Source organism: Platichthys flesus, chromosome 17 (assembly GCF_949316205.1).
Source record: "Platichthys flesus chromosome 17, fPlaFle2.1, whole genome shotgun sequence".
Taxonomy (NCBI): Eukaryota; Metazoa; Chordata; class Actinopteri; order Pleuronectiformes; family Pleuronectidae; genus Platichthys; species Platichthys flesus.
In genome coordinates this window covers 20,107,243-20,132,743 of record NC_084961.1, presented here as the reverse complement: position 1 = coordinate 20,132,743, position 25,501 = coordinate 20,107,243, and the positions used below count along the sequence as shown (strand labels likewise).

Below are 25,501 nucleotides of genomic sequence, written 5' to 3'. Positions count from 1 at the left end.
AGATACATTTTGTCTGCAAGTTAACAGAGAAATGTTCCTAACGTCCATGATCCTGAACACAACGTACTGTAGAAAAGAAGAGGAAGGTTTCAGACTGATTAAGTAAATGAGCTGACCCTTACCCAGTCACTGACCCAGTCATATACAAAGTTGCTGTATCCTGAGTTGCTCAATCTAGATGTAAACACCAGGAAATAAAAGCTAAAACTCTGGATTTTGTTCAACTTTCAATCTTTAACCTAAAAGCCATTCAGTAGAATAATATTAATTGTTGTCTGTTGTTGTTTGGATTTCATTGTTTTTCGTGCTATTTCAAATGTATTGTATATAGCTAAAAGCGGTCTGTTTTAGCATATGAAGACCCAGTGAGGTCAACACTGATTGACCTTTCTAACATTGGCCCAAATATTTACATCTGCTTGCTCTGCCCAAAACCTCCTGGACTATATATTTTTTTTTCACTGTGATCACTTTGTCATCGTGAAGATCACATTTAGTCGTCCTGAATTCTCTGTAACTCAGTTAACACTGAACTGTCTCTCAAAAGTCATCTTAATGTTAAGTAAGAGGACACTGACCTCACAGAGGGTGGAGGTCCAGTTTGTGTGAAAAAGCAGAGTGTGATGATCAAACTAAAAGGTTAATGCTGTGAACCTGTATGTCACTGAGCTGATCAGCTATATAGTATCCAATGGTCCACTACACTTTTAATTTGCTCTCAGATTTATAAATAAAAAATCCACACTGAATAACCTGTTATACTACTGGCCCTCTGCATTCGTCAACAGCTTCCCAGCTTGAATAGGCAGAAAACCAACATCAAGACTTGCTTTCTATAAATTAATTATTATTACCAGTTGACAACAAAAAACTCTTTCCTGGTCATGTATACTCTTCAATTCTAGCAGCAACCCTTGCTCACAATGCCCCCTGCTGTTGATTTCAGTTCATGTTCATAGCAGGAGGCATTACCTCTGCTGGTGATATTCCAGAACATAAGAACTATCGAGCTCACCTCACTGATACCAGACATTTAACAAAGCTGCTATTTATTCAGTGTTAAGTACATTATGTACACTTTCAATGCTAACACACAGTGGTCGCTACTGTGTATTAATCAGTGTGACACTGATTATAATCAGTGCACATACTCTGCACTTGGTAATATACAAGTAAATGAGTTGGAATTTTAAAAAATATATATAAAAGAAGCATTTAGTATTTAGTTGTTACAGCAGTGCTACTATTAAGACTATAGTATTATAAACTCATGTTCTTGGATCAGTTTGTTTTATTTCTGCTTTGAACAAAAGATCATATTTTATGTTAAAAATTTTGGGAAAACAAATTTGAGATTCCACCAACCTTAATTCTTTCAGTTTTTCAATTTTATTGCAAAAAAATCGTATTTGATAATATACATTTTAGAAAATCTTATTCTGACAGCAGAAACTATACACAAACAACTTCAGAGAACAAATCTTTGAATGTGCACGCTCATCCACTGGAAGTCACTTCGAAAGGGTAGTGCTGAGGGAAATCATGGACGACCTTCAGGGCTTCATTGTAGAGCTCCAGATCTGTGGGACAGGACAAGTTCAAACTGATGAATGCTGCTGTTCGACAGCCATTTTATCTCTTCATTAAATAAAACCTACCGAAGGGGATGCCCTTGTCCTCTCGCAGCATGGTGTATGTCGTGGCCATTATTCCTCCTTTGTTGGACACCATACCGATCAACTCCACAATGCCGCTCAACTCTTCTTCAAGCTGGAAAATAAGAACATAAACACCCATACATTGTTGACTGAAAATCGGTTCATCCTTTTAGGGAGTTGTACACAATTCACTGATGCATTAATCATGTAATTAATCTCTTTAAACTTCCTGTGGCCTTTGCCTTTCACATATGAAAACACAGCATGAGATTCTTCGCTTAGACACTGCTGGAGATGATCACGTCTTTGTTAACAGCACATCAACACTGGCGTCGGCCCTTAGCACCAAACACTCTCTTGACATGTTTGTCAGCATCATCTACGCGTGTGGCACTGCTTTTTCATCCGGACATATCTGTATTCCTTGTCTGAAACCAGCTTCAGACAGTATCCAGAGATTTTCCTTGGGAACTGGAACAGAAAACTGCAGAGTCCAGAGCCTCTCTCTTGAACATTTGCCTCCTCACATCCAACCCCTATAGAGAACATCACAAGTTTATCCAGGAGTTCAGTGCATACAAAAAACGAATTGCTGAGTATGGAGCCTTGAATATAGTGAAGCAAAACTGGGGATCGTTCTCATTAAGAGTCTGTTGAATGGGATGGTTTTCATTCCCTCCTCAGTGTGAACGTTTTAGGTGAAAGGAATCTACATGCAGATATTGAATACAAAATAATCAAGATAATAATGTTTAATCATCTAAATTGTATGAATTGTTATTTTCTTTATATGTAAATACATTATATTTACATAGGGAGTTGTTATCTACAGGGGCCGTCATCTAGTAAAACTAAAAACCTTTGGAGTTTAAAGACAACTGTAGTCTGCAACAGGTTCAGCTGTTTGGAAGCGGAGGGTGAGGAGAGGGGTGTTCCGCTGCAGCATGCTACTTCACCACTAGATGTCACAAAACCCCCACACTGCAACTTTAAGAGAGGTTAACATGTGATATCATGGAGTGACCTTTACAAACAGTCACTATGGGGGTGAGCAGTGACACCAATGTTCGAGACGCACTCTGGGTCTGAAAATAGAAATGGCGATACATGTTTAACACCAGGAACTAAAGAGTAATGGCCTCTCTACAGTTTCACAAAACAGACGGAAGAATTTGTGGGCCCGAGACGTCACGCCTGTACTCACGGGGTCGTTTAGTTCCACTGTGGCCACCTTTCCGTCTCCATCCGACACAGTGAACGTTTTTCCCGTTGGGTGAACCTGTCAACGCAGAAAATCAACACTGAAAGTTGGGAACATTCGCAGGTCGTCCCCGGTATTTCAACTTTATAATTCACGGTGGCTGCAGGTGACACCAACCTTTTCTACGCATCCTACGAAGCACACAGGTCTGTTGGTGTACTGCGACAGCATGGAGCAGTTGACTCTGGGTTTGGGGACATCTATTATTCCTGCCATGTTAACGGGTTCGGGTTGTGAAGCTACTGGAGTCCGGACAATGCAGCACAGCGCGGGAAATATTTCGTTGTAGCGGTTTGAGTCACATTGCAGCGCGAGCGGGCGGGGTCTCTCGGATTACGTTGAAACAAGCCTTGGTTCGCAACCAAAGCAAACCCCGGCGTGAAAATCGAGCGACCCGAGCTTTTTGCACGACATATCCGTCGTCGTGTTTTAGTATATAGCTCCCCAGAAACAACAACAGGTTCCGGCTGCTGCTGCTGCTGGCAGGATGAAGTGAAGCGGAACTGAATGTGGTAGTCAGAGTTTCTACACGAAAAACCACACTATATAGGTCATTTACGTCAATAGTAGAGCATAACAACACAGATGATCTCAGCGAAGCAGTCCAGGCAGCAAAGCATATTCAGTGACGGTAAAACATTCGTCGCTGAGCTGAAAGTAGTTGAATGAATCCAAACTCACGGAACAAAAACGTTATGAAACCGTGAACTGATTTTATTAGTAACCGAACTTAATGCTACGATAAAACGACATCTGTTCATTCACTTTCGTTTCTTGACTTTGGAGGAACACGGTATTGTCGCGACTGCTAAAAGAAGACATTTAATCCAGGAACAAAAGGTATGGTGCTGTACTATAGTGACTTCAGCAACGGTGACATGGTTATGTTTACTTGAAATCAACTCTCCATCCGTACTGTGATTGCATTGTGAACCATGAACCACACTGTTCGCCAGAGAAATGCAAGCTGAACATACTTATGAATATTTAGTAGCTTTATGGAGAACGGAGTATATTTCCTCCTGAGCTATTGTAGCTCCAAACGTTAAATGTCCTTAAGTAATCCAGTGAGATAATATCTATATCAAACATGTCAACAGCTGAAACCTGGCAACTATTACGGTTGCTACTTTAACTTCTTACACATCCACATCACAGCCACACGATACGCTTTCATTTAATACACAAATGAGCATAGACACGTTTACTTATTGTCAAACCTGTCACAAATACACACAGGGGCCGCTGCTCTAACCTTCCTTCTCTTGTGTTGACAGGGAGTCGTCATGTTCAGTTTCCTCGGACTACGAAAAGATGGGAAGAAGTCAACATCCGAGAAGGAGGCAGATGGAGGCTTTGTCATCATCGGTGAGTGACATCATATGAACATGAACTTGACATGCTAGTATTTTCACTAACACCATTAAACTGGTTGTTTAGCAGTCATTTTGGGGATGCATCCATCTCTCCCATACAATATGGATACCTGTTAGCGATCCAATAGCAGTGTTGAATAAATACACTGTATACCTTGCCGTGTGGAGGAGACATTGCCTTCCTATCTTTGTAAAACTAATTGTAACAGATTACATTATGATGGATCCATTGCGTTTCGCCGCCCCTTTTATTTCGAATCGCACGCGGGAAAAAAACGCCAACCATTTCCTGACTCAGTCAAGTGGTATGGACGGCTCGCCAGTCTTTGAACGTCACCACAGATGTTACCAACACAAGCCTCGATACGCACGTCACACAAAACTACCTGGATCACTCAACAGACGCATCGAAGCCTCGACACGGAAAGACACATCACTAATACAACCAAGGTCACATAACAGCAACCCGTATATCTCTAACTGTGCATCTCCATCCAATGAGAAATACCATGAGCAATTACTTCAAAAATTGTTGTTACATTCAGTCAAAATAATCTTCGGTCTGATAAGACACCAAAAGATCTTAACAAATGAGTGTATCTGTCATAGCATGACACTGAAAAAGATTGGGTATAGTTGAAGTTCATATTATGTTAACTATATTATAAGTGACAAATGATGTTGAGCATTCTGATTATACTTTTTTATTTATTTATTTGGGCCTTGTTGATTCCCAGAGGAAAACACGTCTCTATGAATAATCAAGTGCAGAGACTTAGGAATTCTGCATTTAATTTTACCTCCATATGTCCATTTAGTACTTTTTTCTGAAAGTATCTGCCTCATTTGCTTTGCAGGAGAAACTGCTGAAGAACAGAGGAGAAAAATGCAGACCTTGAACGTCACATATCCATCAACAAACGTCATAGTGCAGCCATCTAAGGTGAGCCCCCTGAGAGATACTTCATAGTATGACATTCAAAGAAAAAAAACATGCTGTTTTCATGAGGAAGAAAATATCTAAATTGTTATTTTCTTCCTATACTAAGGGATTCACTGTTTACACTGGTAGTAAAGAGTTTCCCAGCATGTGCTGGAAGGTCAGGCTGAACCACCGTGCCAATATGTGCCTCTACCATTCACCACTCTGGCTTTAAAGCCGAGCTCAAACAGAAGCTGCTGAACATCTCTGTGGCCTTCAGTTTGTCCCTATATTTACTTTATGAGCCTTAAGACTTCAATGTTAATTACTTGGTTTCTAACTAAGGGTATTTTGGTGTTTGCGTGCGTGCGTTCATGCACACTCTGTTAGGTCCATATGGCATCTTGGAGTTAACACATGTCCCACAATTAGTGAGCGGTTCATCCTTCCAGTCTTAATAACACGGTGCAACAGGAAGCGCTGACATGCAGTAACAATGCAGCCTCACTCCAAAGAGTGCAACACACACACACACACACACACACACACACACACACACACACACACACAACCTTGTTCTTCCACTTTTATGAGGACCGACACAGACACCAGATTTCGAAAAAAAACTACTGATCTAAGGAAGGCTTTTATCATTTGGTACACAAAATAAGAATCTGAGGAATACCCAAATGTATCCAAAATATCTGGTGCTAACAATTAAAACACTGAAAAGAGAAAAGAGCAGAAAGCTTCTGAGAACCCACCTGTAGCTGACAACACTATTATGGCTTTTAGTCTTCTTGTCATCCTATTGGTTTGTAAATAGATTTATATGTTTGTGTTAGCCTTATTAGCAGGAACCTTTCAGACCATGGTTTTGTGTGTCTAAAGCACAATAACTTTGCACTGCCTCAAGAGAGCATTTTACTTCCATAACTTCCATAATAAATTAAAATTAAAGCCTTCTAAAAGCCAATTCATTTGGGTTACAATAATAAATAGGGCTGCAAAGCAGCACTGAGGGTGCTTCCTGTAGCGTTTTTTTTCATAATGCTTCTTGAGACTTTTTTGTGCTTGTGAGCATGATACACCTGTTCATCAATTTTTCGTGAAGATCGGTCAATGTGACCTCAGGGGCTGCGTTCCAGGGGGCGCTTTTGAGCCATTTTGCCACGGCAATTTAAAATTAACCTAACCTAAATTTTCACCACTTCATAAAAAGAGCCAATTAATTTGCCTGAAAAATAATAATAATAATCCTTACAATTTCAATAGGGCATCCCTCGGTCTCCTATTGTTCAGTGCTCAGGCCCTAATAATGGACATACTCGAGAGTCTGCTTGTGCCTGTGTGACGGATAATTACAACCACCCTCTGCATTCTGCTGCAATACCATGTGCATATTCTGCACATTGCACTAAATAACTTAATATTACAATATGACAATATGAAAACACAAAGGTCAAAAACTCCACAAGGTATCTATAATGACTACTGTGAAAGCTCTTTTATTATAGTAAGTATGAATTTTTGTGAAGTGTTTCATAGAAACTGTGACTGTTTGAGAGTACAACAGAAAAGAAGAGCTTGTAGGGACCTTGTTGCTACACCCTCCCTTAACTATAGTACCAAAGGAAACCTCTGCCTCTTGATTGCAGAGAAATCCACATTTCCTGTAACGGCATTTAGTCTTATATTTTTCTTTAATTATACAGTTACACCAGGCCTGAACCCTACTTGCAAGGCCCCACATCATGAACTCATCAGACAGCCTGTATCATAATGAAAAACACAATGTTGAAGAAAGTTGAACACTTTTTCTGTCTTCAAAACAACTGAACAACAACTTACCACCAATGACCTTTATGGAAAATATTCAGATGTAGCTCTAATTCCTGAGTGTTCCTTGCACATTGACACTCACGGTTCAATCAGCCGGCAGTCTCTGCAGCTAAGTGCTTGGAGCCATGTTCGTGTCAATGTTCAGTACATGGTAAGGACCTGTAGAAGCACAGCTGGTAAATATAAAAGTGACTTTGAAATCTAAAAACATGGAGCAGTAAGAAAGTCAATAATCTAAACTGTATCATACACTTTCCACAGAACTTCCTTCCGAGGTGCTAGGATCATTTGAGCTCTTGTTATTGGATTTGTCACTACATCATTTAGAATATTCATGTCGTTTGACTTCAAAGGTGTTAGAACCTCTTGACACTCATAGATGCGGCAAATATTGACTTAGGAGGTGTCAGCAGTGTGAAATATTGTTTCCTTCTTTGCCTTCTACGCCCAAACCTACTTGTCCTGCATGCTCACCCAGCTCGCATAGAGAAGAGGACAGTCCTTTATCTTGTGGTACATTCCTTTAGGTGATGTCAGCGCATAGAAGCTGCTTTATGGCCGAAATTATTGAAGCTCTGTGCCTGTGCAATGTTGACCAAGGCAAAAATAAGTTAACTACTCTTCACAAACAGTTTTGATCAATGTTTATTTTGTAAATGTCTGGGACAAAAACTTACATTGCCAATCTTATTTGTTTAATTTAAGTAATTAAAGGGCCAATCCATGTATTTTGGTGACACAATGTAGCATTACATTACAACATTACAGCAAGAGCAAGCCATGTCTTCCTCCTCTTATGTTACATTGACAGCAGGAAGGACCCATTAAGAGGGAAGACACAGGTCAATATCCAAAATTGTCTGTGCTGACCAGGAAATACCTGTCGATTCTTGCTGGAATTTCAGCTGCAGAAAAGTATAAAAATATAATAAGAATAAATCTAAAAGACTTATTGTCATTCCTGTCTGAGGCCTCAAAACTGCATATAAGGCCCCAGGTTTATCACTCTATAATCATTTTTATGTTAGTTTATAGAGTCAAATTTTTTGTTAACATTTGTTTCATTCCTGATATTGTTTGTTTTGTCTTCAGAATGACAGTAATGCATATCCATCCATCCATTAGCTAAACATATATTGTTCAAGAATCTTGACATTTTTTTAATCTAAATTCCAGGTGAACAAAATCATGACTCGTCATTTTTTACTCAAAATCACGGAGCCCTATTTTTCAATGATGATTGGAATGATGAGCAGTTAGTGGGCAGGCTTTTGTCCTCAGAGCCTGTGGTGTCACTCCTGTTAAACACAAGAGAGTGGTACTGTGAAATTCATTCACAAGACTCGTTGCCTCTCTTTGTGGTTTCAAATAGTTCGCATGCCACACATTTCCATGTCCATGAAACTCTTGGTGAAAGCACAAACTTACTTCCTGGTTCCTGGTGCACAGTTTCATCAGTTCCAGTGAAACAACACATTTCTTAAGTTGTGCCTGAGCCCTTTAATGTTTTCTTCAATCTAATATCAGCGTCTTCACACTGTGTTGAGTTCATTCTAAATAATTAATTAATTAATTAAAATATAAATTTACTTACTTCTACATTATTAGCAGCATTTAATCCCCTCTGATTATTTTTAATAAATGTCCCGATTTATTATAATATCATTAATATTCCATGTTATTCCAGTCAGCTTCATCGAAACAGATGTGGGATAAACAGCACACTGTGTGTAACCATGGGAAACCACTTTGCTCAAACTCTTCTAGCAAGAAAATTCTATTCAGCAATGTCTGAAGCTCTGCTAAATACTGTACCTGAAGGGGCTGATTACATCACGACACCCCAGAATAGAACCATTGGATCACAAAAACTACAGCTTGTGTCAAAGTCTTTTTTTGGTAGAGGCTGGGGCGAACAGTTGAATATAACCTTAGGATTACACAGATTCACCAAATTGAGGAGTATCTTTGTGGAAACTATGAATATATTTAGCACATATCATAGCACTCATGCCATAGTGTCCACCTCCAAACAGGGCCACAAGTGAGAGGGCTAGAAAATCTTCCCCTGGGAAGTGGGACACCACTTGCTATGTCTTGAGCAATTAACAAACGTTATTACATTGACAAACACTTTCAACTGACAGAACCCTTATCAACCAACATAATACTGACACATATGACAACTGCAGGACAGAATGGACAGATTAATCTATTGATCAATACACAGTCAGGCAGCATGTTTACATCAGTTATTTCAACGCAAAAGTAGTCCTGTATAGAAACTTCTGCCCCGGTCTGAAAAAGTACAACATGAGCAATCAATCAATCAATCAATCAATCAAATTTTATTTGTATAGCCCATATTCACAAATTACAATTCATCTCATAGGGCTTTAACAGGGTGTGACATCCTCTGTCCTTAACCCTCAGCAAGAGTAAGGAAAAACTACAAAAAACCCTTTTAACAGGGTAAAAATATGTAGAAACCTCAGAGAGAGCCACATGTGAGGGATCCCTCTCCCAGGACGGACAGAAGTGCAATAGATGCCACGTGCAGGAGAACATCATCAATAATCAAAGTCTGATTATTGATGATGTTCTGAGCAGAAGTTTTGTTTTTTTAAACTTCATATACGGGACATTGGAGTAACGATCGATACTCTCTCTCAGACTGTTTACATGCTTGTTTTAATGGCGGGATTTGTGATTTTTCTGAAACACATAAAATAAGATATTCAGATGGATTTTAATATGTCGTTTTGCAAGATTTGATACCTACATTTATGAGCATTTTAACCGCAGCGGCCGCCATGTTGATTCACTTCACCTGTTGGGATAGCATTTGAGAATTTCCATCTACCCCATCTTTTTAGGGGGGTCCTGAGAACACTATGGTTGAAGGGGTGTTTAAAGGGACAGGTGGCCACTACCACTACATCCCAAGGAATGGGACAACACTTTTCCTTCAAGGCCACATGCAAAACAGAGAAGTAAAGTAGACAGGGCTAGCATGTTGTTGCACTACCTGCTGACTACTACATATTTTTACTGAATATATGTTTGGTGGAAGGATGTGGTATGGGTAAGGGACGAACACGTAACATTTTTGTGCAGATCTGGAGCAGTTGATGATTGTGCAATAGGGCTTTTTTCAACATTTCAACATTTTTCCAGGGAAGAACTTATGGATCGTGATGAAAATTTTTTCCTTATTAGGGAACTAAAATGTGAATGTGAAATTTGGTGCAGCTTGATTGAATTTAAGGGGACTATTGGCCCTTGGTGGAGATATGCACTCTACTGAGTACCATTCTAATTACTACAGCATTTTGAGTATGTAGTGTGTTCAAACTTAAATATGTATACTAAAAAAAGCCTGTGTTTCTTAGAGTAAGTTCACATAATGCACAAAGATGGTAGCACTGCCAGCTATACAAACAATTCCATCTGTGGCTGATACTTGATCAGTTCCAGGAAGAGCTTTAAAGAATAGTATTAAACTGTATAATGTAAATGGGAAGTTGCTTAAGTCACATATAGTCAGTCAACATATTGTATCATTTTCTTTTGTTACAAAATGGTAAGATGCTGACATCCTAAAGCCTACAGCAACTGCTGTTGTTGGGGCAGAAAAAGCTGAAATTGTGTTTATAAAAGTAATATCTGAGCAGAATCTGTTCCAACACTGTACACTGATGGTAAATCTATATCTCCTTTTTCTGACAGTCATCCTACACACCCTCAGTTCAACATGACAACATAGAGCTCCATAAACCCTTACCCACAATAGGGCAAGTACCAGGGCCCTCAGCAGCAGAAACTGCTGCGACTCTTCCGGATGTCCTCGGAGACGTCCCCTTCACTTTGGCACCTCATGTCCTGACTATGCAGGCAGGATTCCAGCTGATTCCTGATGTGCTGCTGTCCCGGGACATTAACTACAACCTGGCTAATTTTCACTACGACTTCACTTTAGAGAACTCAGTGCTCCATAATGCCTAGTTTGATTGAAGTTAAACTTTCACTAAAATGACGTAAAACACCCCAAAAGTTGTCGATTGGAAAAGCATTGAACTTATGAGGATGACAAGGTCTGTCTGAATTACTTTGTCAGAACAGAATGGCCTTGTTCCCTGTTATGTTGCTCAGTGTGAATACAAGGAGTAAAGTGTATTATAATGATATTGTACAACTGTGAACGGTATAGTTATGGGTTATGACAACTTGGGTCAATAACATTTTACTTACCAAGACATTTGCTGAGTTCTGGGGATAATGAAGCAAACAAACACACCTGAAATGTTGGTGTTAATCTGATAACGCTCACAAATACTGTATGTAAAACAGGTCAAATTTGAACCAAGATTTTGGCCAGCAAACCATGACGGGCAGTTTACCAAAGATAGTCTTAGTAATAGTTTTGCCATCACCTTTTCAATTAGCCTATCTACTCAATAGAAGGCTTTGGGGTTTAGTTATAAAATTTTACCAACTTCAGTTCACTGTGTCTTCTGTCAGAATTATAAATGATGCCATTGCCTTTTATATATTTGACATTATATGAGGCAGCAACACAATCCATATTTTAAGTGTTTTACAGCTGCCAATGACCTCCATGTCCTTATTTTACTTCATGAATATGGCCTTCCTTTTGACCCATCATATTTCTCTACCATGATTACAAGATTGCATTATCTGCATTTTCCTGTGGTATTTCCTCGATGTGTTAATGGAACACACTGTTCGTACATAGGTTAAAATATACTCATTAGTTCTGAGTTTCTCAATATACTGGTGTTCATAGTGAATGCCTCAGAAATTAAACTGAACTAACACATTTTACACTTTGAAAAAGGGATTGTTGTGAACAGCATGAGCCCTGATACTGAAGAGTGATGTGGAACTGCATATCATGTGAAGTCACTTGCTGTTTGTGTTTTAAGCACAGAACAAGGCTCAAGAGCTGCAGGTGTTCCCACGCGTCATTTGAAATCCTTGAACCTTTGAAAATTTGCAAAGAAAAGTCAAGTCCTAATTTTGAAAATAGACAAATAGGCGTGGATCATAGGAACTGTTTGAATTCATACATTTGTCAAAAAAGGAATTTAAGGCTTTTAAATATCATTTTATTTTATTGAACGTAAAACTAGTAAATAGACTTTGTGCCACTCTCTGCACTTGTTCCCCATCATCTTTCAGCTCATCAACTCATTGATTAGTCTCTTATGTGCTCAACTTACATGATAAGAGCAATAAATTGTGCTGTGTTAGAGTTTATATTTGAGAGTTTGTGGTAGAATGAAGAAATCATAGCTATCTTTTTTGCTCTGTTGATACATACTGTAAAAATACAAGGTTTTTAGTTAATCATTCATCCATCAGTAGTTTTTACTTTGAGTACTAGTGTCTTAGAGAGATGCGTACCTTCTGCTTTGAACCATGATCTCAGCAGAGTACATAAGAGCTGGATGGACTGATATCTTTTTACCTTTGTATTGTCCTTTGTTTTGGCTTAGTTTGAGAAACATGTGCTTTTGAACTCAGCACAGATTTTGGCAGAGCTATACTGTGCAGCAATACTGTGTTTATCTCTAAATTCTTTACACATGATCAAACTGGGTCTCTTAAAACCTGATGTGCCTTTAATAAGCAGCCCATACCATTCAGATTGTACCTTTCCCTCACTAATATGTCACTAAAATCAGTTCATGCTGGTATGGTGTTCTCCTGGTTGTAACTGTGGAAGGCAACTTACTTTACAAATAAATTTGAAGAAGGATGTGGTGTGTATTATCGTCAATGATTGTCTCACCAAATTATTTGGTTACTTGGACGATAGTTTGAAATAAATATTATCAAACTGTTATGAAACATCATTATACCAGGTTATAGTCTATGTTCAAAAACTATTTATTTTAGGCTCAAAACAATGTGTAGGACTTGGGCTTGCCATGGGACTGTTGTTGATGGGGGACTGTACGTAAGACTCACTTGTTTTGATCTTGGACTTGTTCACCCGGAGTTTTTACTTCATGGTGTCAATTTGAGACTTGTTCCTTTGATGGGACATAATGGTCTTAACATGCCACCTTTTGTTCTGACTTGGGACTTCATATTCATCAATAGGGTCTTGTTGATTTTCACTTGGGACATAATTTAGGACGTGCTGTATTTTTCTTGACTATAACTCCTTAGCCCTGATTCCACATAGCTTGGGTTCTGTTATTTGTAATAATGATATGTGAAAAGGGATTATATAAATTAGATAACACTGTGATAATTAATGTGCCCAGTAAAGAAAACAAGTAAAACAGAAAGTTTAGCTTGTATACTTAAATTAAATTACTTTTGATTTATGTGATTAAATCTTCGATGATCATTAAAGAAAATACAGAACATAAAACAACAAGAAAAGGACTATGAAATTAAAAAGAACTTACTACAGTCCTGATGCTTTCTGATTCGTTAGTGCTTTCGTGTTTTGTTTTGTTTAATGTTATGCTTGGACTAATGAGTATTTTGTTTCATTGAGACCATTTCCATTTATGAATAAAACAATTACAAAACAAGAATGATAACATTTCAATTAAAGTCATGACTTGAATCAAGATCCATGTTCTGCTAATGAATCTGCAAAGAAGAATCAAACTGAAACTCATTGATGTATTATTTGTCAGCATAGTGGCTAAAGCCTCCACGAAACCAGTAAACATATTAGTGACGGGTCCAGGAAGTCGTGCAGGGCCAATCAGAAAGAACATGACCCGAAGTCCAGCCTCTTCTGTTAACCGCTGTCAGTGGTGTGTGTGGTACCAAAGAAGAAGAAGAAATGTACAGACTTATCAGCAAGCAAGATAACAGCACGGCACTATCGATGTTCCGGTAGAAAGTTCACTTAGGACTCTGGTGTGCTCTTCCTCTTCTTGTCGCTGCCATCGCAGACACGCAACGTGAACGGTCGGCGTGGACTTCGGGAATAAACTTTCAGAAACTTTGGGAATCTGACCTGTAAAGTTTTTCAAGATGAGTAGCGCATGTGTCGTCTTCCTAAATATGAAATCGCGATGTTAGGTTGTGGACGTAGTATTCTACTTGTCATATTCTCACGTAAATAACCTCATCAAGTGGAAGTAACTGGCCATGTCAGCATCCACAGCAGCAGGCACACTCAGCCGCTCCTCCCCACCACCTTCACCACCACCACCAACAACAACAACAACACCACCACCGCGGTCCGATCGCAGCCCATCCGCGCCACGGTGCCGTACCAGCTTCTGGGTGGAAACCAGCTGAGCCCAACCCGCTCTACTTCTTCTTCCTCCTCCTCAGTAGCCGGGAGCAGCACAGGACAGACGACGTCCAGTTGCTCCAGTCCCGCCAACCCGAGTTGAAGCGGCTCGGACGGCAGGCTGGTCCGCAGGCAGAGACTGTCACCGCCGGACAGCAGTGGTTCACCCGAACGGCCCCACGATCCGCCGCTTTCTAAAGGTAATGACATCCTTTAAAGTGGACGAGGCTTATCCGTAATGTAGCCATCACCGTGCAGATAGCTTGGCATGCTAAGCGCCGCTCGTGTCTCTTATTTGGCATCCGTCACGCGGAACTAGCTTCACAAAACTGTCAAATCAATGGGGTCTGTGATGAATCAACACGATGCTTGCATTTGGAGGCTGGGAACTGAGGATTTCCAAGAGCTTACACACCACTCTTCTATTCGGCTTGAGTATAGAACACACTCATTATCCATCTAAATGAAATGTCAACTTTAATAATTTCACCCACCATTAGCCATCAGGCGTCAAGTCGTGTTTTGGGGCGAGCAGCTAGTGGAAATAACAGACGTAGCAGCTCACACTACGCAATGTTTACACAAGCATGTCCAGTCTTGGAAAAAAAAATTTGTAGGCCGAATTGTAAAGCTTACTTTTAACAGTCAGACATCGGCTGTGATGATATTTTAAAGCGATGAAAACAATCGCAGCAAACCGGAGCACCTGAAATGCTCACGTTTTCCATAGCGAATTCGATTTAGCGAAAACATTCTCTCTAGCTTGAACTGCCCATATCGGGGCATATGCATATGTTAGGCTAGTTGGCTAGCTGTCTAATTGGGTCATAATACAGCGGGGGTCAGATGTTTGACGCTCTAACCACCGAGAGGGTTCATGTCATCGTTTATATGTTTCACATTATGTCCCAGAACCAATTTTCTGGTTTCTATCATTGTATCAGTAATATTCGCGAACACCACATTTTATGCTGTCAATGGATTATTCGCTTGTTACCGCAGCGTTTTGAATGGAATAATTTGATATTAGGACATCACATAGTCGGGTTATGTTGTCGTGACCCTCGCTCACTTAAATACGCGAGGACACGGATGCCTCTGTAGTGATAATGATGATGCAGCTGCTCTGTCGAAAATTAACTGCGCTCACTGAGCTTCATGATCCGGATGATAGGACGGATTTTTGGGCCAATTCTGCACACAGTGAAAGTTTGATAGTAATTCGTCACATTGAGGTTGTTTACCGTGGTGGAAACGGAAAGACATACGTCGTCAGCTGGTGTGACTGTGGCTTCAATGGCAACACTGGGGCCTAGCAGTCTGAGAGATATAAACAGAGCCCTCTGGGCAGGCAGGCCAGCCTCTGAAACTACGTACAAATAAAATCACTATTTGGCAACCAAGATTACAACATGCATTTGAATTTAAAGAAGAACACACTGTCTTTGCACATGCACAACATTTTTTTGTTGCAGTAAGGCTATTCTGCATAGGCCTGAATTGTTTTCATTTGGTTGCATTCTGTGATGGCACATTTATTTGTAGTTATCCCTTTATTTTGGGTTAAAATTGTATTTATATTTTGCTTCAGGTGAATAAGAACCGTATACGTTTTATTTTAATTAAAGAAAAACATTAGCTGGCATGTAGCACAGCAATGGAAGTGGAAGCAGTTTTCCTGATTTTCTTGATTTAAACCTGAAAGTGAAATAAAAAGATGTTGTCCCTAAAATTAATGAGCAATCGTGATAAATAATCGTGATCTCAATATTGATCAAAATAATCGTGATTATGATTTGGGCCATTATCATGCAGCCCTGCTGTGAGCATTTGAAACTGACTCTTGCGAAGACTCGTTCCACTCTTGACTTACTGAAAACGTCGAAATAAATGCGAATGCGCTCTAGATAAAAGTTGTTAGCCCTTGGTTTGGTTCCTTTGCCATACCTGGGCCTGATTATTTTGATCACTCTACTTCACCTCTACTTTTATTTAGACCATCTGCAATAGCTTATTACACCCCCTAAAACTCTTTTTTTTGTTCTTTGAAATTACAAATATAATTGTTACTCCTTTCTCACTTCATGACTGGCATCTAAATCTAGGAGTTAACATGCTAACATGGAACCTGTTCTCCATCTCCCCACATTTAATTGTAAATGGTTTTGTATTTATAGTGCTTTTCTAGTCTTGATGAACACTCAAAGCGTTCTAAAGTATAGTTTTACATTAACCCATTCACACACACATTCATACAGTGCATCTAATTGCTATACTATGGGGGGCCATTCAGGCTTCAGCATCTTGCCCAAGGACACGTCGGAATGCAGATGGGTCAGACTGGGGATCGAACCGCCGACCTTCAGGTTGGAGGACGACCACTCTACCTCTCAGCCACAGCCGCCCTGTATTTAAGGGGCTTTTCCACTACTGAGCTCAACCCACAGGTTGACAGGATTGGTTTCTTAGGTTTGTGGCATCACCAACCCTGAGTGTTTGAATCCATTTGTTAACCGCAGTGTTTAGGTGGAAATTCTCAGCCATTGACTGCTTATTTAGCTCAAAATATTCGGGTGAAGCCTACTGCCAATCACCCGAAGTTCTTTGAATATATGAAGAGCCTATCTGAGGTTTCTGGTATAACTACTGTAACATATACTCCAGTCTGAAACCTCAAGCAGTGTATCTCGAAATACTGGATATTGAATCACACATCGTGTACAGTTACCTGTAACTCACCTAATGAGAGGGGTGATCTTGCTGCGTTGCTGGCTTAGATACTCTCTCAGCTTATTTTCAAAAAAATCTCAAGGCTTCGATAAATAAAATCCATGCTCTAAGTAAGTGCCACTTAAGTGCTACAAAATGTTTATTTTAACTTTATTATTACTTTTTATTTTTTGTTCAAGGTATTCAAGGAAGAGATATGTTTTTTGTTTCCGGCGGGAGATGTATAGATTTTCTGCTGACCTCATTCCACCATTTAGGAGCCAGGACAGAAAACAGACGTGATTTTGTTGAGTGTTTATCTCGCAGTGAATCAGCAACAAGCTTATTGGCAGAGCGGAGTGAACGGGCTGGGGTGTAACGTTTGACCATGTCCTGGATGAAGACTGGAACAGTTCCTTTCACAGCACGGTACGCAAGTACTAATGTTATGAAACGGATGCAGGCAGCCGCTGGTAACCAGTGAAGGGAGCGGAAGAGCAGAGTAGTATGAGTGAATTTAGGTAGGTGAAAGACCAGTCGAGCTGCTGCATTCTGGATGAGCAGCAGAGGTCGGATAGCACTAGCAGGTAGACCTGCCAGGAGGGAGTTACAATAGTCTTAGTAGGGCTGCTCGATAATGGAAAAAATCATAATCACGATTATTTTGGACAATATCAAAATCACGATTATTCAAACGATTATTAATATGTGCCCTTATTCTGAAGTCTATGCTTTATTTTTTGAATCACTACCGGTTCCGGTAAACACAGAGGACGGCTGCAAGTCTTATTCGTCCGTGAAACCAGGATATCGGTGCCCGGTTATTCAAACCCTTAATGATGGCAACCCTAACACTCTATGACCGACTGACTGGCGGGAGCTCGCTTGAGAATAGCGGTGCGCGCAAGGCCGCTACATGGTCTGCTGCTGCCCTCCCTGCTTTTCCACTCCCGCTGTTTTTTTCACCGCTGGTCACCACACACACAGCTCGTCTCCTTCACTTTACAGCTGCTTGAGAGTGAGTGCCATTCAGCTGGGCCGCTGAATGCTTTGGGGGAAGGACTAAATTGCGCATGCGCGTCTCTTTAGAAAAAAATGCCAAATAATCGTTTCAATTCAATTTATAGTAGTTTGGAGATTGTTTGACCCCATAATCGTAATCACGATTAAATTTCGATTAATCAAGCAGCCCTAAGTTTAAGCATGAGATTAGCCTGGACCAGAACCTGCGTCGCCTTCTGAGTGAGAAGGTGGCGTATTCTCCTGCTATTGTACAGCATGTATCTACAGGAACGTGTTGTCACAGTAATGTTGGCAGTAAGGGAGACATGACTGTAAAGTGTCACACCAAGGTTCCTAGCAGTCTGGTTGGGGGCAACACAGAGTCTTCAAAGGTTATAATCAGGTCATGGGTGGGAGAGTCTTTCCCTGGGAGGAAAAGTAGTTCAGTCTTGTCGAAGTTAATTTTCAGGTGGTGTGCAGACATCCACTGAGAGATGTCAGGCAGGCAGGCAGAGATTCGTGATGCTACCTGTTTTTCAGATTGGGGAAAAGACAGGATTAGTTGGGTGTCATCAGGGTAGCTATGGTAGAAAAAGCCATGTGATTGAATGACAGAGCTGAGAGACTTGGTGTACAGAGAGAAGAGGAGGGGGCCCAGGACGGAACCTTGAGGGACCGCAGTAGTGAGAGGACAAGGTTCAGACACAGATCCTCTCCAAGTTACCCGGCAAGTGCGGTGGTTAAGGTAGGATGAGTGTAGGGAGAGAGCAGAGCCTGAGACACCCAGATCCTGAAGGGAGGAAATAAGGATCTGGTGGTTCACTGTGTCAAATGCAGCAGAAAGGTCTAGAAGGATGAGGACAGAGGATAGACAGGATGCTCTAGCCGTGTGAGGCTACTCAGAGACAGCAAGGACGACAGTCTCAGCTGAGTGGTCTAAAAAAGTGCTTTATAAATATATATTTTTTTACCATATACTGCAGAAATCTACATCATGAGTTAAAAAGATGTCTTTTCAGGGTTTTTTAGGGATATTTTAGTAATACATTTTGAGCTGAGGCTGTTATATGCTACCTTGACTCTTAATAAACACACTTTAGAGAGTGGTACAAGCCATGAACTTTCTATGTCTGTTGCTGGTAGAGTTGTATTTTATCAGGCAATTCCCTTTTTTTTGTTTTGCCTTATTAAGTTGCCTTTCGATTGTAAACCATGCACCCAACTTCTTTCTGGATGGTAATGTACTCTGTCTGCTTGGTTCTCTGCCACTTTGATACAGACAAAAAACTGACTAAACTTAAATGGTAAATATAATACCCGCTAATCAGAGAAGAAAGGTATGTAACCTTTGTATGCCTGCGTGCTGAGAACTGCAAGCGGGAACATGCACAGGTTCAGCTGAATCCATGTCGATGATGACATAATATTCCAACCTGTGAGGATGATAACATTTTTATGCATATTATTGACAGCTCAGCGAAGTGATGGGATTTCTCCCGATGCTGCTGATGGTCAGTCCGCCTGTGATAGACGAGTAAATGTGTAAAGTGAGACAGAGTAAAATATAGCATTGTACTCAGCTTTAAAGTGAAGCAACTATAATAGAGCGGTCCCAGTGTTTCCCCTAGGTTTACAGCTTTGGGGGGGGAGCCCTGTCAAGAAAACACAGAAACGCTGGAGCAGAGTCGTTCAAATCGATGTAAAGCATCATGGAGCATGCGCATGAAGTGAAAGAAGACGAAAGTCTAGATTCTACTAGCTGAACGACTTCTCTACCACCTGAAATCACTGTTACCACAGCAATCAAACAGGACTAGTTAGAATCGAGCACTTCGCCATAACCCTCATTTGTGTTAAGTTACCGTTTTGAAACTTCCATTTATATTACAAATCTTTTCACGTAAGATTTGCCAGTTTTGAACAATGGTCAGATGAGAATGGATTAAGCAGTGATAGATTAAAGTGTTGCTTGGTAATGTCATCACTTTCCTAACCTGATTCTTAAAAACATCGATATGGTTTATATTGTTGCTATTATGAATAGACGCAGCAGGGTTAATTAGGGTTCAGGCTGAGGATGCGAGGGGAGCATTGTTGCCAACTTAGCAACTTTGTCGCTAAATCTGGCGACTTTTTAAATCCTCATGGCGAAAGCTACTAGCGACAAATCTAGCGTCTTTTTCTGGTGTTATGGAGACTAGCTCTGCCAGAGTGTCTCTTTTGAATCATTTTGCTGGTCCCGAACCCGGATAAAGGAGGAGGGCTGGACGTAGAGCTAGCAGTTCCACCCCACATAAGAGCCTTTTGATTAAATTTGATATTCTAACATTTAATAATACAGGAAAAAATGTATTTATATATGTGGGTCTAGATACAGCATTAAAGTCATGAAGTTATTTTGAGAAGTGATGGCATATTTCAACGGCAAGATAAAAAAAAAGAATCAACAGAAGAATACGGAAGCGTATTGCATTCATTTTTTATTCATTGGGAATTTATCTCAGAATTTCAGAGATAATTATCACAGAAAAACTGAATTATTTTTTAGTTTAGTGAATGTAATACTCTTCTGTAGAATAAAGCTTATTTGTAGTTCTAAACATATTTAAGGTGATTTTTTTTTTCACACTTTTTGTATGGCCTACAGCGACCATTACATTATGCAAATTAGGCGATGGCATCACTCAGCGACTTTTAGGAGAGCCAATAGCTACTTTCCTTACTGAGGAGTTGGCAACAATGGAGGGGAGGCGTGGTGTGTTCACGGTTAAATACAACAAGCGGAGAAAGCAGAAACGGGGCTGAATGGCGCTGAGAATTGCGCGTCCCGTTTTAACATCCAGGCGCCTGTGCGCTCGAGAATTTCGCGATGCTGCGCATCGCCGTCTTACCAAGATCAGTCTTGTATAGCCAGGGGGAGTATTTCCCCTCTAACAGCCAAAGTGGGTCAAATCCTCGCATCCGGTGGTGACGGACAGATGCTTGTCTGGGGCAGGGCATGCAGCACTTGGGCTCTTCTCTGCACTTGGACCCGGAGCAGGAGAGCTCCTCCAGCTGCTACTCACAGGAGAGTGGTTGTTACCATCATAAACCTCGGAGCGTCTAAAAAACGCGGATATTTTTAGCTGCTTCTCAGGTGGTTCATGAGACATGTTCTCAGATGCTCTCTGTCCGCTGGTGGGAGGTTGCTCACCTGTATGGGTACAGAGAGCAGAGATCTAAACGCGCGACCATGTAGAGACAGACATAACATTCCTCTGGCGATCTGGCGCTTTATTACAAAATAAAAAATAAAATAAATAATTAAGTTGATCTTCCAGGGGGGGCGGGAGGTGCCGTTGGCGGGGCGGGGCGCCCCCCTAGTAGAACGGTAGGGGAAACACTGGGTCCATTGCATTTGTCATCGAGTTCGGGGTTCATGATGTAGTGTCAGTCATGGCTTCATCTAGTTTTTATGCCTCAACGCCAGAGGTTTTATGTTTTTGGATTGTCCATAGGTACCATTCCTGTGAACGCAATATCTCAAGAATACTTTAAAGGGAATTTCTTTCATTGTTTTTATAAAAATTCATTGTGACTCAAAGATGAACTGCTTTTGGTAGTCAAAGGCCAAAAGGTCATGTTCACATGACAATGGATTGTTTTGAACTGGATATAGGCCAGAATTTGTCTTCTGAATGATATATCTGTGGAAAAGCCTTGAGGGATATCTTTCAACTTGGGTAAAACATTCACTTGATATAGCTTTTCATTTTGGTACCCAAAGGTCAAGGCCACGGTGAGCTCTCTTCTTGAACATGATATCTTAAAGGGTTAGTACACCCAGAAATTCAAAAATTCACTCATTATCTACTCACCACTATGCAGATGGGGGGTGGGTGAAGTCTTTGAGTCCAAGAAACACATTTTTTAAGCCTAAATGTCCCCTGATATCTTCCGATGAGGTGCATTTAGGGACCATCTGAAACGATAAGTCTGCTAGCTTAGCCACTTCTGGTTTCACTTTTTAGGCTTGAAACATGGTCTAAATTACCTTGTTCTAATTAGAATTTGAATGTTGGGGCTTGCAGACAATTGGGTTACACCACACGAGGGCGACTGTGGCTGAGTGGTAGAACGGTCGTCTTCCAGCCTGAAGGTCGACAGTTTGATCCCTAGTCTTCCCCATCTACACGCCGAAGTGTCCTTGGGCACGTTCAAGATGCTGAACCCTGACTCGGCTGCAACACTGTCTACCCCTGTGACTTGTAAAGACTCAACCCCCCCCCCCCCCCCCCCCTTCATACCCCTCGATCGGCATAGTGCTGAGTAGATAATGAACAACGTTTTATTTCAATCCTTTTGAGATAAGCATGTTAGAGATTGTCATAGAATTATGCTTGAAATAAATTGTTCCATTTTTGTTACTTATCAAAGAACCATGAAATATTATTGAAATGTTACTTTTTCACAGTAAAGATGAATATTCATTTAACTATATGTATGACTACCTCAGACTAAGAACTGAAGCTTCCAGTCATATTTAATGATAGAGTTAGTGTACAATATACATATTAATATACCCCCAAGAGACTATTTATTTCACAGAGAGATCAAGATGTCACTGGGCTGTTAAAATACAATATCAAGTGCTTAAAGGGGACATATTATGAAAAATCCACTTTTGTAGTGCTTCTACACGTTAATGGGGGTATCTGGCATGTCAACCGTCCCAAAAACTCTGGATAAAAACAACTCCCGCGAATTGTTGTGGTTCCTCTATCTAAGAAACTATACGATAGAGTGCGTCGAATAGGAATACGACCAGAATTGACATCATAGTCGGTCTACATGGCAGTGCCGGCTTGCCGGCTTGCTTCGGCGGCAGCCGGCTGCTCGGTGGCAGGTTGGATCCCGGCTGTACCCAGGCGGCTCACTGCGAGGCTGGTGATGCTCCCGCTGGCTTTATACACCTGAGAGCCGGACACGTCTCACCAGCTCAGGGTTCCCCACGTCTGCAGGGTATGTCTCATTTTCATCATTGATCATTATCGATCTGTGACAAATCTCCAGCCTGTGTGTCCCCTGTGTGTGTCCCGCTACGGTTAGCAGCAGCGGGCTAACGCTAGCTTGCTGTTAGTTTGTGTTTAAAGTTGCATCACTTTCTGGAATGGCTGCTTGTGAATATATTTAGAGCAGTTTTGCATGTGGAACCCCGGCCGGGAGGCTAACCCGAGCCGTTGCCTCTGTGTGTGTCGCCCGGTTGAAACAGCAGGTATAACTTAAAACAGCTGTTTGTGGAGCTTGTTAGAACATAGCACCGGAACGTGTTTTTTTGCGCGTCTACTTGTGGCTTTACGGTAAAACAGCATGGTTGGGTGAAACGGCTTTACCGCTTTACCGTATGAGGCACTAGTAGACGTGCAACAAAACCAGAGTGGCGGCTGGCTTCCCAGATGACGGCTTACTTTACTGCAGTCCCGGTCTCCAGCTGTATTGTACCCATGCTTTGGCGCTCACTCAGCGGACAACCTCTCCTGTGATGCCCTGGCAGAGAAGCAGAGGATGAGGAGGGGGGGAGAGAGCTGCGCCTTATAACTTTTGTGGCCCGTACAGATTTGCCCCACGCACCCCGAGCTGCACGCACCGGTGCCGGTCACCATTAGCTCGTTGCCACCTCCGTGGCTCAATAAACTCATACCCAGGGTTTTAAGTGCATTTCTCCGCAAAAGTTGCAGCAGTGTTAGCCTCCAGAGCTGTAGCCCCTCCACGATCTGTGTGTGTGTGTGTGTGCGCTCAGAATATATTCCCTCTATACATATACAATTATATAGTGTATACACACATATCTAATGCGTGTATTTAAATAATGTACATCTTTATCAGAAGGTTTAGTAGTTTGAAAATTGTAGCTTCAATGAAGAAACACAACAAACAGTTACAGAAATATATGTGTAGGACAGTGACTTAAAATATATGCCACTAATAAAAAATTCATTTTCTAGATGTCTACCTGATAGTGCTGTAGCTAAATTTAAGGAAATAATCCCAATTACATTTAAACCCGTATTAGCAGTAGATATAAACAACAAATTCTTTAAAACCCTGAGCTCCATTGAGATCGACCACCTCGTCGATAGCTCTGCAGACTCATTACGATTAACATTAGACTCAATAGCGCCTCTAAAAAAGAAAAATGTCAAACATAGTAAATTAGCTCCGTGGTATAATTCCCAGACAAATGAGTTAAAACAATTATCAAGAAAATTAGAAAGGAAGTGGCGCTCCAGCAACAATGTTGAAAACCTCATAGACTGGAAGAATAGTGTTAAAGAATATAAAAAGGCTCTCCACAAAGTAAGAGCCGCCTACTATTCAAAACTAATAGAAGAGAATAAAAATAACCCCAGGTTTCTCTTCTGCACTGTAGCCAGGCTGACAGAGAGTCACACCTCCACCGAACCCAGTATTCCTCCATCCCTAAATAGCAATATCTTTATGACCTTTTTTAATGATAAAATTCAAACTATTAGAAATAAAATCAACCATCTCCTGCCCTCAATTGGACCTAGACCCAGAGGTTTTAGCCAATTACAGACCAATATCTAACCTCTCCTTCATTTCTAAAATCTTAGAAAAAGTGGTAGCCAATCAGCTGTGTGAGTTTCTCCAGGAAAATAATATATATGAAGACTTTCAATCGGGGTTTAGAGCCAATCACAGTACAGAGACAGCCTTGGCAAAAGTCACTAATGACCTTTTAATAGCCTCAGATCGGGGACTTGTGTCTGTCCTCGTTCTGTTAGATCTCAGTACAGCATTCGACACAATTGACCATCAAATTTTATTACAAAGACTAGAACAGTTAATTAACATTAATGGAACCGCCCTTAACTGGTTTAAATCGTATTTTTCTGATCGCTCCCAATTTGTGCAAATTAATGATGAGTCATCTGTGCGCACCAAAGTTAATCATGGTGTTCCACAGGGCTCTGTGCTCGGCCCAATTTTATTCTCATTATATATGCTTCCACTAGGAAACATTATCAGGACACACTCGGTAAATTTCCACTGCTATGCGGATGACACCCAGTTATATTTGTCAATAAAACCTGAACATAGTAATCAATTAACTAAACTTCGAACATGTCTCAAGGACATAAAAACCTGGATGACCCGCAATTTTCTCTTATTAAACTCAGACAAAACAGAGGTTATAATACTTGGCCCCAAACACCTTAGAGATGCATTATCTAATGATATAGCTGCGCTAGACGACATTGCCCTTGCTTCCAATGAAACAGTCAGGAACTTGGGAGTGATCTTCGATCCTGATTTATCCTTTAATAGTCACTTAAAACAAATTTCTAGGACCGCTTTTTTCCACTTGCGTAATATTTCAAAAATTAGACATGTCCTTTCACAAAAAGATGTAATGGGATTCTCTATTGTTGGACAAAA

At 40.8% G+C, this 25,501-nt stretch overlaps 3 protein-coding genes across 4 annotated transcripts in view; 2 read left to right on the top strand and 1 right to left on the bottom strand.

Annotated features, from left to right (window-relative positions):
- Nucleotides 1-1,366: 1,366 nt before the first annotated feature.
- rpa3 (replication protein A3) lies at nt 1,367-3,294 on the bottom strand. The gene is made up of 4 exons (XM_062410065.1): nt 3,037-3,294; nt 2,863-2,937; nt 1,659-1,770; nt 1,367-1,580 (listed from the first exon to the last, which is right to left on the bottom strand). The coding sequence occupies exons 1-4, from the start codon at nt 3,133-3,135 to the stop codon at nt 1,498-1,500; spliced, it is 369 nt and encodes a 122-aa protein (XP_062266049.1). The 5' UTR covers nt 3,136-3,294; the 3' UTR covers nt 1,367-1,497.
- Nucleotides 3,295-3,372: 78 nt separating this feature from the next.
- Nucleotides 3,373-12,842, top strand: umad1 (UBAP1-MVB12-associated (UMA) domain containing 1). 2 transcript variants are annotated; one of them, XM_062410064.1, is made up of 4 exons: nt 3,373-3,550; nt 4,197-4,287; nt 5,153-5,238; nt 10,789-12,842. In XM_062410064.1, exons 2-4 carry the CDS (start codon nt 4,206-4,208, stop codon nt 11,062-11,064), a joined length of 444 nt encoding a protein of 147 aa, XP_062266048.1. In that variant the 5' UTR covers nt 3,373-3,550; nt 4,197-4,205; the 3' UTR covers nt 11,065-12,842. The 2 variants fall into 2 exon arrangements, with proteins under 2 accessions (XP_062266048.1, XP_062266047.1); XM_062410063.1 differs by having other exon boundaries at nt 3,376-3,759.
- Nucleotides 12,843-14,183: 1,341 nt separating this feature from the next.
- The window catches only part of glcci1a (glucocorticoid induced 1a), a gene marked incomplete at its 5' end in the record, with an annotated part of 29,696 nt that continues 18,378 nt past the window's right edge, over nt 14,184-25,501 (top strand). The window contains 2 exon segments of the mRNA XM_062410338.1: nt 14,184-14,525; nt 14,527-14,550. Of these exon segments, the coding sequence (XP_062266322.1) occupies nt 14,184-14,525; nt 14,527-14,550 (366 nt within the window).

Coding starts and splice junctions, on each gene's coding strand:
- rpa3 (XM_062410065.1), bottom strand. CDS start 3,135: ATGGCAGGAATAATAGATGTCCCCAAACCCAGAGTCAACTGCTCCATG. Junction 1,771..2,862: donor CAGTGGAACTAAACGACCCC/GTGAGTACAGGC, acceptor CTTATTTTCCAG/CTTGAAGAAGAGTTGAGCGG. Junction 1,581..1,658: donor GGACAAGGGCATCCCCTTCG/GTAGGTTTTATT, acceptor CCTGTCCCACAG/ATCTGGAGCTCTACAATGAA.
- umad1 (XM_062410064.1), top strand. CDS start 4,206: ATGTTCAGTTTCCTCGGACTACGAAAAGATGGGAAGAAGTCAACATCC. Junction 4,288..5,152: donor TGGAGGCTTTGTCATCATCG/GTGAGTGACATC, acceptor TTTGCTTTGCAG/GAGAAACTGCTGAAGAACAG. Junction 5,239..10,788: donor TCATAGTGCAGCCATCTAAG/GTGAGCCCCCTG, acceptor TTTTTCTGACAG/TCATCCTACACACCCTCAGT.